General features: G+C 43.4%; 1 protein-coding gene across 1 annotated transcript in view; it reads right to left on the reverse strand.

Moving 5' to 3' along the window:
• Positions 1-7,299: 7,299 nt before the first annotated feature.
• The window catches only part of LOC145353151 (uncharacterized), a 44,515-nt gene continuing 37,546 nt past the window's right edge, over positions 7,300-14,268 (reverse strand). The window contains exons 9-11 of the mRNA XM_080203589.1: positions 11,534-11,623; positions 9,390-9,533; positions 7,300-7,985 (exon numbers count right to left, since the gene is read on the reverse strand). Of these exons, the coding sequence (XP_080059715.1) occupies positions 7,857-7,985; positions 9,390-9,533; positions 11,534-11,623 (363 nt within the window). The 3' untranslated portion in view covers positions 7,300-7,856. The remainder of the gene's footprint in view (positions 7,986-9,389; positions 9,534-11,533; positions 11,624-14,268) is intronic.

Below are 14,268 nucleotides of genomic sequence, written 5' to 3' on the forward strand. Positions count from 1 at the left end.
GGCTAGGAACCCAACTGGTTCCAGGGTACAAGACAAACTGTTACAATGCAGTCACAACACTAGCATCTGCTTGTGTAATGGAATACACTCCACTTACCTGCATGAGTGCAGCTCCAACAACACCCAAGCATTGCACAATCCAGGATAGCAACCTGCTTGATCAGCAAGCCTATTGTCTCTAATTTGTCACCAATTTAAATAGCCTGCCTCCCGCTCCCCCCCCCCCCCCGCCCAAGCAAACACGTGCGCACACACACACATTTAGTGTCATCAATATGTGTAAGATGCATTGCACAGCTCAACAAGGTTCTTTCAAAAGCACCTTCCAAACCTGTAACCTCTACCAGCTCAAGATGCATGGGAACACTACCAGCTGCAAGTTCCCCTCCAAACTGTATAGAATGTTGACTTGGAGTTACATCATTTCTTCACATCGCTGGGTTAAACTCCTTTAACTGCAGGTGTGCCTACTCCAATATACTCTGGTGCTTCAAGAGACTGCTCCACTATCACCACTTCAAGGTCAATAAGGGATGAGTAACAAATGGTGCCCATGCTGGTGATGCTTACGTTTCATAGAGGAATAAAAACAATCTCCCATGATGGTGTAGGTACATGATGTGGATGTGCTGGCGTTGGACTGGGGTAAACACAGTAAAAAGTCTGACAACACCAGGATTTAGTCCAACCGATTTATTTGATAGTAAACTCACAAGCTTTCGAGGTTTCCCTCTTTGTCAGGTGAATGGAGAGTTCTGGCCTTGGACAGAGCATATAAACTGTCTGTGCTTTATATGCTCTGTCCAAGGCCAGAACTCTCCATTCACCTGATGAAGAGGGAAACCTCGAAAGCTTGTGAGTTTACTATCAAATAAATCAGTTGGACTAAAACCTGGTGTTGTCAGACTTTTTACGGTGTAGGTACATCCATGGCACTGTTAGGGAGGGAGTTCCAGGATTGTGATTGGACATACAGTGACAAAGGCTACGCCATTATTAAATATTCATTTTTATATTCATTCAAAGGATGTGTGCTTTGTTGGCTAAGCCAGCACTCTGTGCATCCCTAATTGCCTAAGAATAAGTGTTACAATTGCTCGCAAAATACTTTTTCACCTATGTCATAACCTCTGCTCCAGCATAGTCATAGTCTCCAGTTTAGTCATGGGCTACTTTTTGTGCTGGCTGGTGTCACATGAGCTTCACACTCTTCCAGAGGCTGTGAAACGCACTAACAGCTGGTTCTGTCCTTTGACCAAAACATTTGCTGGTTCCAAATGGTGAAGTCAGGCCACTGAGATAGGTTGGGCTTTCAACATGACACTAAGATTGGTGGCATAGTGGACAGTGAGGAAAGTTATCTCCAATTGCAGCAGGATCTTGATCTAGTGGGCTGACAAAATGGCAGATGGAGTTTAATTTAGACAAATGCAGGGTGATGCGTTTTGGTAGATTGAACCAGGGCAGGACTTACTCAGTTAATGGTAGGGCGTTGGGGAGATCTAGGGTTCATGTTCATAGCTCCTTGAAAGTGGAGTAACAGATGGACAGAGTGGTGAAGAAAGCATTCGGTATGCTTGGTTTCATAGATCGGAACATTGAATACAGGAGTTGGAATGCCTTGTTGAAGTACAAGACATTGGTAAGGCCACACTTGGAATACTGTGTACAATTCTGTTCATCTTATTATGGAAAGGATATTATTAAACTAGAAAGAGTGCAGAAAAGATTTACTAGGATGCTACCTGGACTTGATGGATTGAGTTATAAGGAGAGACTGAATACACTGGGACTTTTCTCTCTGGAGTGTAGGGGGTGACTTTCTAGAGGTCTATAAAATAATGAGGGGCGTTGACGTGGTAGATAGTCAATATCTTTTCCCAAAGGTAAGGGAGCCAAAAACTAGAGGGCTTAGGTTTAAGGTGAGAGAAGAGAGATACAGAAGTGTCCAGAGGGGCAATGTTTTCAGAGGGTGGTAAGTGTCTGGAATAATCTGCCAGAGGTAGTAGTAGAGACGGGTACAATTTTATCTTTTAAAAAGCATTTAGATAGTTACATGGGTACGATGGGTATAGAGGGATATGGGCCAAATGAGGGCAAGCTTTAAGGGGTTTTTAAGAAAAAAAAAGGCAGCATGGACGAGTTGAGCCAAAGGGCCTGTTTCCATGCTGTGAACCTTTTATGAAGATGACCTATGCGGCTTGTGGATGCAAGCAACTTGGCAAGCAGGACCAGCGCCCAGGCCTGACTCCATGTACCCGCGCAAGAACCTTTGAGTACTTATGATTTAATGAGATTGAGGGTTATAGATAGGCCTGGTAGGTAGGGATATGATCGGCGCAACTTGTGGGCCAAAGGGCCTGTTTGTGCTGTAGTGTTCTAAGTTCTATAACCGAGCTGCACCTTTCCTGATCCCCTGTTCTGGGTTTTTGCATGTCATTGCAGATTCGAGGCCACAAGGCAAAACGCCGGTTAGCAGCAATGGCCTTTACTCGAAACTCCCGCAAACCACAGATTTCATTAGAGCAATTGCAATTATTTGCAGGTTCCTTCCTGTAAAACCACTTTTTTTCGTGGACAACCCTGACTTATGGCAGGAGCAATCTGGATCTGACAAATCTATTCACCAAAACTTTTATCAATGTGATGAATCTAGACACTGCCAAGCTCACTGGATATCTAATTGAAATGGCAAAGTAAGATCCATCTGTCACATTCAAATTCAAAGAAGTGCAATGAAGTTACTGTGAGACTCCTCTAGTGGCCACACTCCAGCATCTGTTCAGGTACACTGAGGGAGAATTTAGCGTGACCGATGCATCTAACTAGACCATCTTTCGGATTGTGGGAGGAAACTGGAGCGTCTGGAGGAAAGCCCCACTGACACAAGCAGAATGTGCAAACTCTACACAGACAGTTACCCCAGCCAGGAATTGAACCCGGATCCCTGGTGCTGAGAGGCAGCAGTGCTAACCACTGTGCCACTGAAGTGGAGTTTAGCCTGAGGGGGAGTTGATGTTGATCACTGTTCAGTTTAACTGGATCCTGTAGTTTTGCAACTAGACCTGTTAGGAGGTTAATGTATTAATTATATTAGCTTGCTATAAAGGCAGTCAATACTCAACATTGCAATTATTTCAAGTCATGACCAATCCGTAAGGACTATGTTCTTTCTAGTTTCTCTCTCTCACTGTTTCTGATGTCGCTGTCTTTCATCAAAGCCTCTGAAATGTTCTTGTGTCATCAACTGAGGATTCCTGCCTAATGTGGTTGGTAGGATCTTTGCTGAGGTGTGTGTCATTTCCCAGGCTGCTGCTCTGACCTCCAGCTGAATGCTATTCTCACCTTCCACTTAAAATCAGTATCCACATTCACCCAATTAACATCCCCATTTCCACCACCAGGGGATGGTACAGTAGCTGAGTCATTATGTTATTGAACTGGTAATCCAGAGGTCTGGATTAATGGTCCCAATATGAGTTCAAATTACATCACAGTGGCTGGGGAATTTTAAATTTGCTTTGGAACAAAAAAAAACTACCAAGGGACTACGCTACTCTTAGAATCTTGTAAGAAATTGATCATATTCTCAACCTGTGACAAGTTTTGAGATGTATGCTGTCACTTCCATCGGCCTCCACTTCTGGCATGGCCATTTTGTTTTTGTACTACTTTTCAGCTACTGACTCATAGGCCTGGCCACACGTGCAAAGTGATATAGTAGTGTCACTAATGTTTGTTCACGTTTGTTACCTGAATATACTGCATGTATCATGTTAATGGGACTACAGCCCATCGCAACTCTTAACCAAACAGGTAATGGGGTGCGTGAATCATGCCTCAGCATGGGCTTGGATGGGTGGAACAGTTTGACACCGATGCTTGAGAGTAGGAGTGGAGAAACCAATTTGGTGTCTGGTGTCCTCTAGTGACTAGGCCGCTCTGCTAGCAAGGAATAAGCAGTCAGAAAGGATTCAGAGCAATGATAGATGCCAGGTTTAAAATCAAGGAGAGATGTGGGTTGTAATACTCCTTAATATCTGAAGCACTGTGTAATAAGTCACATTTAACCCAACAGGAATGACTCACTGCTAATGCCCAAGATTCATAGGTTGTTTTACAACATTATCTTCCAGAATTGTAGGTGTTGCTTTTTTTGATTTTCATCTGTAAAGTTCTTATGTATGACCCCCACTAGGAGAGGGATTTATTGGACTTAAGTGAAAAATACAAGCAGATGTACATACAAACACCATAGATCCTGGAAGTCAGAAAATATAAAAAGAATACACTTGGAAAACATTCAGCAGGTGGAGAGGAGGAAAAGGTTAATGTTCCAAGTTGATAACCTGTTGAGATCATGACCTGAAATCGGTATTCCATTTTAGAGGCTCATGAGGGTGCTGGTTCCTCCAGGGAATGCAGACAGAGCCTACCTTCTGGCACCACAAGTGGCCTGTCTGGACAGGAGACGGGGGGAGAGTGGGGGCAAGCAGTCTGTCTGGACAGGAGGGTGGGGGGGGTGGTGGAAGCAAGGCAGGGCAATAGTAATTGGGGATTCAATTGTCAGGGCCATAGATGGGCACTGCTGTGGCCATCAACATGACTTTAGGAAGATGTGTTGCCTCCCTGGTGCTAGGGTCTGGGATGTCACTGAATGGCTGCAGGGCATTCTGAAGGGGGAGAGTGATAAAGTAGAGCTCATTGGTACCTTCATGAACCATGACAGATAGAAAGAGAGATGAGGTCTTGCATCAGGAATTCAGAGAGTTAGGCAGTGGGCTATGGAGAATGATAGATCTGGCCCAAAAGTTAAATTTCGAATTGGGGTAAGGCCAATTTTGATGGTATTAGACAGGAACTTTCAAAAGTTGATTGGGGGGAGCCTAGCAGGCAAAAGTGAGTGGGAGGCTTTCAAAAGTGTGTTAACCAGGGTTCATGGTAAGCATTTTCCTTCGAGTGAAGGGCAAGGCTGGTAGAAGTAGGGAACCCTGGGTGACTCAAGATATTGAAGCCCTGGTCAAGGAAGGGGAGGCAAATGACATACATAGGCAGATGAGATCAAGTGGATCCCTTGAAGAGTATAGAGGTTGGCAGAGTAGAGTTGAGAGAGAAATCAGGAGAGCAAAAAGGGGACATGAGATTACTTTGGCAGATAAAGGAGAATATAAAGAGCTTCTACAAATACATAAGGGGCAAAGGAGTAACTAGGGAGAGAGTAAGCCCTGTGAAGGATCAACAAGATTGATGTGCAGATCTATGTGATCCACAAGAGATGGGTGAGACCTTAAATGAATATTTCTTACTGGTGTTTACTGTTGAGAAAGACATGGATGTTAAAGAACTTGGAGAAATAAATAGTTTCTTGAGGAGTACACACATTAGAGACAACAAGTTGCTGGGAGTCTTAAAGCGCATCAAGGTAGATAAATCCCTGGGATGTGATTAAATGTATCCCAGGACATGGTGGGAAACTAGGGGGGGAAATTGGGTCTTCTAGCAGAGATATTTGAATTATCGACAGCCACAGGTGGGTGCCTGAAGATTGGAGAGTACCAAATGTTGTGCCTTTGTTTATGAAGGACTGCAAGGAAAAACCTGGGAACAAAAACCGGTGAGCCTAACATCTGTAGCCTGTAAGTTGTTAGAAGGTATTCTGAGAGACAGGATTGGCAAGCGTTTAGAGAGGCAAGGACTGATTAGGAACAGTCAGCATGGCTTTGTGAGGGGAAAATCATGTCTCTCAAATTTGATTGAGTTGTTCTGAAGGAGTACCCAAGAAGGTAGATGAGGGCACTGCAGTCAACATTTTTTGGACTTTAGCAAGGGCTTTGACAAGGTACCACACTGTAGTTGTTGCACAAGATGAAATCTCTCAAGATCCAAGGTGAGGTAGCCAATTTGATACAATAATTGGCTTGATGACAGAAGACAGAGGCAGTTGCAGAGGATTGTTTTTCAAACTGGAGGCCTGTGACCAGTGGTGTGCCTCAGGGATCAGTGCTGGATTCACAGTTATTTGTTATTTATATTAAGGATTTGGATGAGAATTTATGGGGCATGGTTAGAAAGTTTGCAGACAACACCAAGTTCGGTGGCATAGTGCTCAGTGAAGAAATTTATCTGGGCTTACAATGGGATCTTGATCTATTAGGCCAATGGGCTGATGAATGACAGATGGAGTTTAATTTAGATAAATGTGAAGTGATGCATTTTGATAGATTGCGTCAGGGCAGGACCTACTCAGTTAATGGTAGAGTGTTAAGGAGAGTTATAGGACAAAGAGATCCAGGAGTAGAGATCATAGCTCCTTGAAAATGAAATCACAAGTGGACAGGGTGATGAAGAAAGCATTTGGCATGCTTGGTTTCATTGGTCAGAACACTGAATACAGGAGTTGGGATGTCCTGTTGAAGTTGTACAGGACATTGATAATGTCACATTTAGAATACTGTGTACAGTTCTGGTCATCCTATTATAGAGAGGATACTGTTAAAATTAGAAAGAGTGTAGAAAATATTTACTAGGATGCTATCAGGACTAAAATACTCAAATGTTTAAGATGCCTACATGATTAAATCAATCCAAAACCTTATTTCCTCCTTGCATAAGATTCTCTTTCCCCCATTGAGAACTGTCACGCATTGTAATTCTCTGCCCTAATTCCTCTAGTTCCCAATTTTCCTTGAAGTCTCCCAGAAAATGGATCCTTTGATCTATTTTTTGTTTAAAGTTTACGTTTATTTATTAGTGTCACAAATAGGCCTATGTTAACACTGCAATGACGTTCCTGTGAAAATCCCCTAGTCATCACACTCCGGAACCTGTTTGGGTGCATTGAGGGAGAATTTAGTATGACCAATGCACCTAACCAGCACGTCTTTCAGACTACGGGAGGAAACCAGAGCACCCAAAGGAAATCCACGCAGACACAAGAGCGTGCAGACTGCACAGACAGTAACCCAAGCCAGCAATTGAACCTGGGTACTTGGGTGCTGTGAGGCAGTAGTGTTAGCCCCTCTTCCCCATCTCATCAATATTTTCTTCTTTGACTCAGAGTCCACTTTTCTCCGCATTGTTCTGCGAAGTGATTTGGGACCATATGCCAAAGGAACTATAAACAAAATCAAGGTATAAACATTTGACCAACACTGCCTGCCAGTTACTAATGCAAATGTCCCATAACACCCAGTAACAATACAGGTGTCTGTACTAAGTTTGCCCTGACTTGGGCAGACGTTCCAGTTAACCCCAGGTGGCTTTTCAACCAATAAAATTTGAAATGAAACCGTCACGACATGTTTTGCATCAACTTTATTGTTGTTCAACATGTGGAAAATAACATTTAAAAATTATAGTACATCCCTTAAAATCTTTGGTCACTGATGAACAAAAGGGCAATTAACAGTTATTATATTTTCAGACGTGTTCTTTGAAGAGATTAGCGATAATGAAGAAAAACGGCAAGCTTTACACTTCTTTAAAGAATGCCTGGAGAAAATGCAATTTCAGACCTCTGTTTAAGAGGGAGAAAACATTTCAGATCTCTGTCCAAGAGGGAGAAAAGAAAGTGAAAAGAAGGGTCCCTTTCAATTGTACTGACATACTTGAAAAGTAATTGTTGAAAGTACAAATTGTGCAAAAAAGTTGTTGTATTGCTTGGTGATAAAGCTTGAACCTGGGCTTGAAGTAATGTTTAAAAAAAAAGCATAATCAAAATAATTTCCAGAGAAATTTATATTGAATTTTCTGTTCAAAACAGATTTGATTACTATTTTGGAAGATGTGCAATAAGAACAGTGGATTGTTTGGAATATTCTTTGTAGGCTGTCAATAACTTCCACTTTTACCAGGCATCATGCTACAGAATTTGTTGACCAGTCATATGGAAGGGTGGCAATTTTGATTTCCCCGTTATCCAGGAGTTTTTTAAATGCTGCCTTCTTTGGTGAATCTCCTAGATGCTCTAGCAACCAGCTCAGCAACTAAACAGGAGAAAAAAAAAGTACTTGTTTAACTAAATATTTCTTCAAATTTTATAAAGTTACATACCTATTATGGTGAATATGGATTGAAGAATATGAGGTGAGATACAAATCTGCAAGAAAGATGTTTTTTAATTCTCTCATGTGAATTGTTGGATGGCCAGCATTTATTGCCCATTCCTAGTTGCCCTTGAGAAGGTGGTGGTGAGTTGCCCTCTTGAAACTTGCAGGGTCTTGGTTTGACCATTTTGACCATTAGGGAGGGGACTCCAGAATTTTGACCCAGTGACGGTGAAGGAACGACAATGTATTTCTAAGTCAGGATGGTGAGTGGCTTGGAGGAGAACTTGGAAGTGGTGATGTTCCCATGTGTCTATTGTCCTTGAATGAATTTCAAGGCAAGGACCAAAGGCAACAGCTTTCTACACATCCAGTACTGGGTGTTGAATAATTGGTGTGACGAATTAGAGACAATAGACTTGTTAAGAGGTGGTTGTGGTGGTGGGTGAGATAAAGTTTATTTATTAGTGTCACGAGTAGGCTAACATTAACATTGCAATGAAGTTACTGCAAAAATCCTCTAGTCACCACACTCTGGTGCCTGTTCGGGTACACGGAGTGAGAATTTAGCATGGCTAGTGCATCTAACCAGCATGTCTTTCAGACTGTGGGAGGAAACCGGAGTACCCGGAGGAAACGTATGCGCACATGGGAAGACGTGCAGACTCGTACAGTCATCCCAAGCCAGAAATTGAACTCAGGTCCCTCACGCTGTGAGGCAACAATGCTAACTACTGTGCCACCATACTGCCCAGCTAGTATTGATTGTGTAGTTGTGCAGTCTCAAACAGGACGGGTTCAAGAATGGATAGAGTGGGTAACTGACTCAGTTCTAGGAGGCAGTTTCACTATTTAACTATTATAATAAGGTGCATTTCAAATTTAACTCCAGCCAGTCTGGTTTCCTGGGGCTTGGAGAAACCTGACAACTACAGCAGCAGGATTGTTCTGAGTTAAATGCCTTTCCTCTTTTCTATTGGATTCAACATTCAGCTTCACTTGCCCATCGGAATGAGTCAATCCGATTAATCTCCCTCATGAGACTTCTGATCTCACAACTCCTCCCTCCCACTCTGTACCCTGGCTGCTCCCAGCCTGACAGTTAGCCACCCCTCAAACTGGCTGCCTGTCACTGGGAGGGTTTTAATAAAATGGTTAATCGAGACTTGCGGTAAAATTCAGCAGAATCTGAGGGATCTCTTCTGGATTTTCAAACAGCTTCCTACTGTGTCTCAAAAATTATACCAATGTTTCAAAATTTAGTGTTAAAATATACTCTGTTATCAGTTTACTTGCAGTTGTGTTCAAGAACAAGAGTGAAAATTGACAAGATAATTCAGTTACCTGTTCATCTGTTCCACCAAAATCAACCTTGTACCATTTGAAAATTTGGTTTAAGCGGACTTCCTTTTTGGACACGTCAACTTGGCAGCCATCAGAACTGTCAAGAAAAGCTGCAGCTGAAATCTTTAGCTGTTTGTCAATTTCCTGTAATTGAACAAATAAAAAATTTGTAGATTTACCACATTATGGGTGGCACACTGCTGCCTCACAATGCCAGGGACCTGGATTTGATTCTGGCCTTGGGTGACTGTGTGGAAGTTGCACATTCTCCCCGTGTCTGTGTGAGTCTCCTCCCAAACTCCAAAGATGTGTGGGTTAAGTGGACTGGCCATGCTAACTTGCCCCTTGGTCTCACAAAATGTATAGGTTAGATGGATTAGTCATGGTAAATATGTAAGGTTGTGGGGATAGGGTGGGGGAGGGGGCCTGGGTAAGATGCTCTGTTGGAGAGTCCGAGTGGGACCGATGGGCCCAATGGCCTCCTCTTGCACTATAGGGATTCTATGATTGGATACCATGAAAAATACTTTGTCTTGAATCTTGGTAAGGTTCCAGAAACCCTTCAACGTCTTACTCGTGGTCAGAGTGTGCATTGTGTTGGGAGGGCATTGCTGTAATCAATAGAATAGTGATTCTTGAGTGTTCTGTAAACTAAGACTTTATTAATTGCAGGAATCTTTTACAGATGTACAGGCTGGGGGCTGCCTCCATGTTTAGGTCTTTATATGTCTCTGCTCAACATCAATGATTCTGGGTCATGTGCCATCTTACATCACTGTGTAGGTGGTACTGTAACCTGTCCCACATTAGCCCTGTATGTGCCAGACCCTTACACTACACATTCAGAGGAAAAGAACCTAATTTAGTTCTACTCACAATGAATGCCTGGATATATAGTCTGCAGGGATCACTCAATAGTCCTGGTTGATCCTATACCCAGGCAGAAAGACCAATTGTAGTGCAATTTCCCAACTGAGGTTAGCTGACTTGGTATGGACCAGAAACTTAAAACGTGTAGAATTCTGGTAGATTGTGCATTTCTATTATACAGTTTAAAGATGGGCCTATACTTGAACATTGTGAGCAACCCTCAAACTCTTGAGAATTGTGCTTTAATTCTGTTGTTTTATATTTGTGAACTTTCTGATTCAAGATGGTCATAATGTCTGATCAGTTTATCTTTCCATATCCACTGATGGCAGCTTTCCATTAGGACAAGGTATGTGAAATATGGGACCATGATTCTAATATCAAATGATGGAATCACAGTGCAAGAGGAGTGCAGTAATTCCACTTGCACTCCCTGCAAGTGGAATTACTCTAGTCCTATCACTTCCACACCACCGTACCTCCAGGCCCACAAGTCCTTTCCCATAGCTCTGGAATTTTTTTCTGTTCATGCATTTATCCAATCCCACTTTAGAAAACCACAATTGAAGCTGTCTCAATCACTCTTGGATAATACATTCTGTGCACCTTGTCACATCAAAAAATATATATTTTTCCTCACGTTGCCTTTTGTGATTTAGAACACTTCAGTGAAATCTACTCTCAACCCTCTCTTCTCCCAGGAAAACAACCTCAGCTTCTTCACATAGCTAAAGTCCTTCAGGCCCATTCAGGTAAATCTTTTCTGCACCCTCTCCAATGCCCTCGCTGTAATGTGGTGCCTAGAATTGGAGATAAAAGGCCAGTTTAGGCCAAACCAGTGTTTTATAAAAGTTCTGTACTGTATGCCTCTGATTAATTAAATTGCCTGGCTTCCTATGAGCCTTTTCATTGCTCAGGTGCACATGTAGCCCAAAGTCTCTACATGCCTCGATCCCCTTTAAAATAGTATCTTTCATTTTATTTTGCCTGATGTATCATTTTGCACTTTACTGCATTAAATTTCTTCTGCCATTTGTTTGTTCATTCCACTATTCTGTCGATGTCCTCTTGAAGTCTATCACTACACACACAGTTCACTCGGCAAAATGATGCGGAAAAACTGAACTACTGAAAAGCATAGGCATTTAATCTCAAAGTTCTAGTGCAGATAAAGTCATTCTGGACCCTCATCCTTAATGAAGGAGAGGGGAAATGGTGGGAGCAAGTAACATGAATAATCATTTTAAAACAATGTTCTGAGATTAACGACAAACCTCAGCAGAGTAGGTCTTGATTGGAGGGCAACTTTGGACTCCGCAGTTTAGTGCAAAATGAATAAGTGGCTCTGCTTCCTTCAGGGCAATCTGAAAAATCAAAAGCATGGAGTCACTAAAACAAGGTTAGCAAGGAGAAGGTGGACTTGATCTCCTTGCAGCAAAGAACATTCAGGAGAGATTGGACTGAGATGTACACGATTACAAGTTTGGATTAGGTAGACAAAGTAAAACGATTCCCATAACTTGCAGGTCATTTTTAAAATCCAGCGTATAGGAGGCGGAGGTCAGGATTGGGGTACGGAATAAAAATGATAGATGAGAGGAAGCTCAGGGAAAGTGCCTCAAGTTGATCAGTGTTTTAACCTGGGAAGTATGTTTGGGATTTTGGAACTGGGTGGAATCATACCGTACTTCTTCAAAGTGTCAGGCTCTGACTGAAAACCAGTGTGCCACTCTTTAGCTGCACAGCCCAGGTTTCTCTCCAGATTTTGAACTCTAAGACTAAAAGGAAGTGGGTGGTGTTTAAGCATTGAATTAAACCTCCCATCCCACCCACCACTCCCCCACAAATGGAGGAAATTGAGACTCCCGCAGGCACTAGCTTTGGGGGCTCTTTCCACCTGCCTATCTCTTGGCACAATCTTTGGGGGAACTCCAATCCATTTCCTTCCATCTTAATGCCCATCATGCCTGCAAGTTTCTAAGAACATAACAAATGGGAGCAGGAATAGGCCATCTAGCCCTTCGAGCCTGCCCCGCCATTCAATAAGATCATGGCTGATCTGTCGTGGCTCAGTTGCATCTTCCCGCCCTCTCCCCATAACCCTTAATCCCCTTGCTTATCAGAAACCTATCAACCCGCGTCTTAAATATATTTAGCGAGGCAGCCTCCACCACTTCAACGGGCAGAGAATTCCAGAGATTCACCACCCTTTGCGTGAAGAAGTTCCTCCTCAACTCTGTTCTAAATTGCCCCCCCTTTATCTTGAGGCTGTGCCCCCTAGTCCTACTGTCCTTTCTGAGAGGGAAGAGCCTCTCCACCTCTATCCTATCCATCCCATTCATCATCTTATATGTCTCAATGAGATCTCCCCTCATTCTTCTAAACTCCAATGAGTACAAGCCTAGTTTATTCAGCCTCTCCTCATAGTTCAACCCCCTCAACTCCGGTATCAGCCTAGTAAACCTCCTCTGCACTCCCTCCAAGGCCAAAATATCCTTGCGTAAGTGCGGCGACCAAAACTGCACACAGTACTCCAGCTGCGGCCTCACCAGTGCCCTGTACAGTTGCAGCAAGACCTCCCTACTTTTATATTCAATCCCCCTTGCTATGAAGGCCAGCATCCCATTCGCCTTCCTGACCACTTGCTGCACGTGCAGGCTGGGTTTTTGCGACTCATGCACAAGGACCCCGAGGTCCCTCTGCACCGTTGCATGCTGCAGTTTTTTGCCATGTAAGTAATATTCCTCCTACCATTATTCCTACCAAAGTGGACAACTTCACACTTGCCAACATTAAATTCCATTTGCCAGTTCCTGGCCCACTCGCCCAACCTATCTAGATCCTTCTGCAGACTTTCCACACCCTCCGCACAATTTGCCGTTCCACCAATCTTGGTGTCATCAGCAAATTTCGACACCATACACTTGGTTCCCTCCTCCAGATCATCTATATAAATGGTAAATAGCTGAGGCCCCAGTACCGACCCCTGGGGCACTCCACTAGTCACCAACCGCCAATCCGAATAGCACCCACTGACCCCCACTCTCTGCCTCCTATTTGACAGCCAATCCCCTATCCACGCTAACACCCTACCCCCAACTCCATGCCCCCTGACCTTCTGCAATAACCTCTTGTGAGGCACCTTATCAAACGCCTTCTGAAAAATCAAGAAACACCACATCCACCGGCTCTCCTCTATCCACCGCCCTAGACACATCCTCATAGAACTCCAATAAATTCGTCAGACATGACTTCCCCTTAACGAAACTGTGCTGTGTCTGCTCTATCAAACAATTCTCCTCAAGATGCCTTGCTATTTTCTCCTTGATCACGGGTTCTAACATTTTACCTACAACAGACGTTAAACTAACCGGCCTATAATTCCCTGCCTTTTGCCTGCCACCCTTCTTAAACAACGACGTAACATTAGCCGTTTTCCAATCTTCTGGCACTTTCACGGGCATTCAGCCTCTGACCTTCGGGTAAGCATTCTCCAAGGCGGCCTTCACGACACACGACAGCGCAGAGTCGCTGAGCAGAGACTGATAGCCAAGTTCCACACACATGAGGACGGTCTCAACAAGGATCTTGGGTTCATGTCGCACTATCTGTAACCCCCAACACTTGCCTGGGTTTGCAAAACCTCACTCACTGTACTGTCTGGAGACAATACACATCTCTTTAACCTGTGGTCAGTGCTCCTTCCACTCACATTGTCAGCAACTTCAAGACTTGAACAGCAGGTTAGGTGTAAAGATTTGCATTCTAATCAGTAATCTCTAAACTGTCTGTGCTTTATATGCTCTGTCTGAGGCCAGAACTCTCCATTCACCTGATGAAGGGACTAACCCGAAAGCTTGTGCATTTACTATCAAATAAATCGGTTGGACTAAAACCTGGTGTTGTCAGACTTTTTACTGTACTTTCCCGGAATCCAGCGATGTTTGGAAAGTAATCACCAAGGCATCCACTATCACCTCCGCCATTTCTTTCGGAACCCTTGGATGCA

Source organism: Carcharhinus amblyrhynchos, chromosome 15, assembly GCF_965287045.1.
Source record: "Carcharhinus amblyrhynchos chromosome 15, sCarAmb.v2.hapA, whole genome shotgun sequence".
Lineage (NCBI taxonomy): Eukaryota > Metazoa > Chordata > Chondrichthyes > Carcharhiniformes > Carcharhinidae > Carcharhinus > Carcharhinus amblyrhynchos.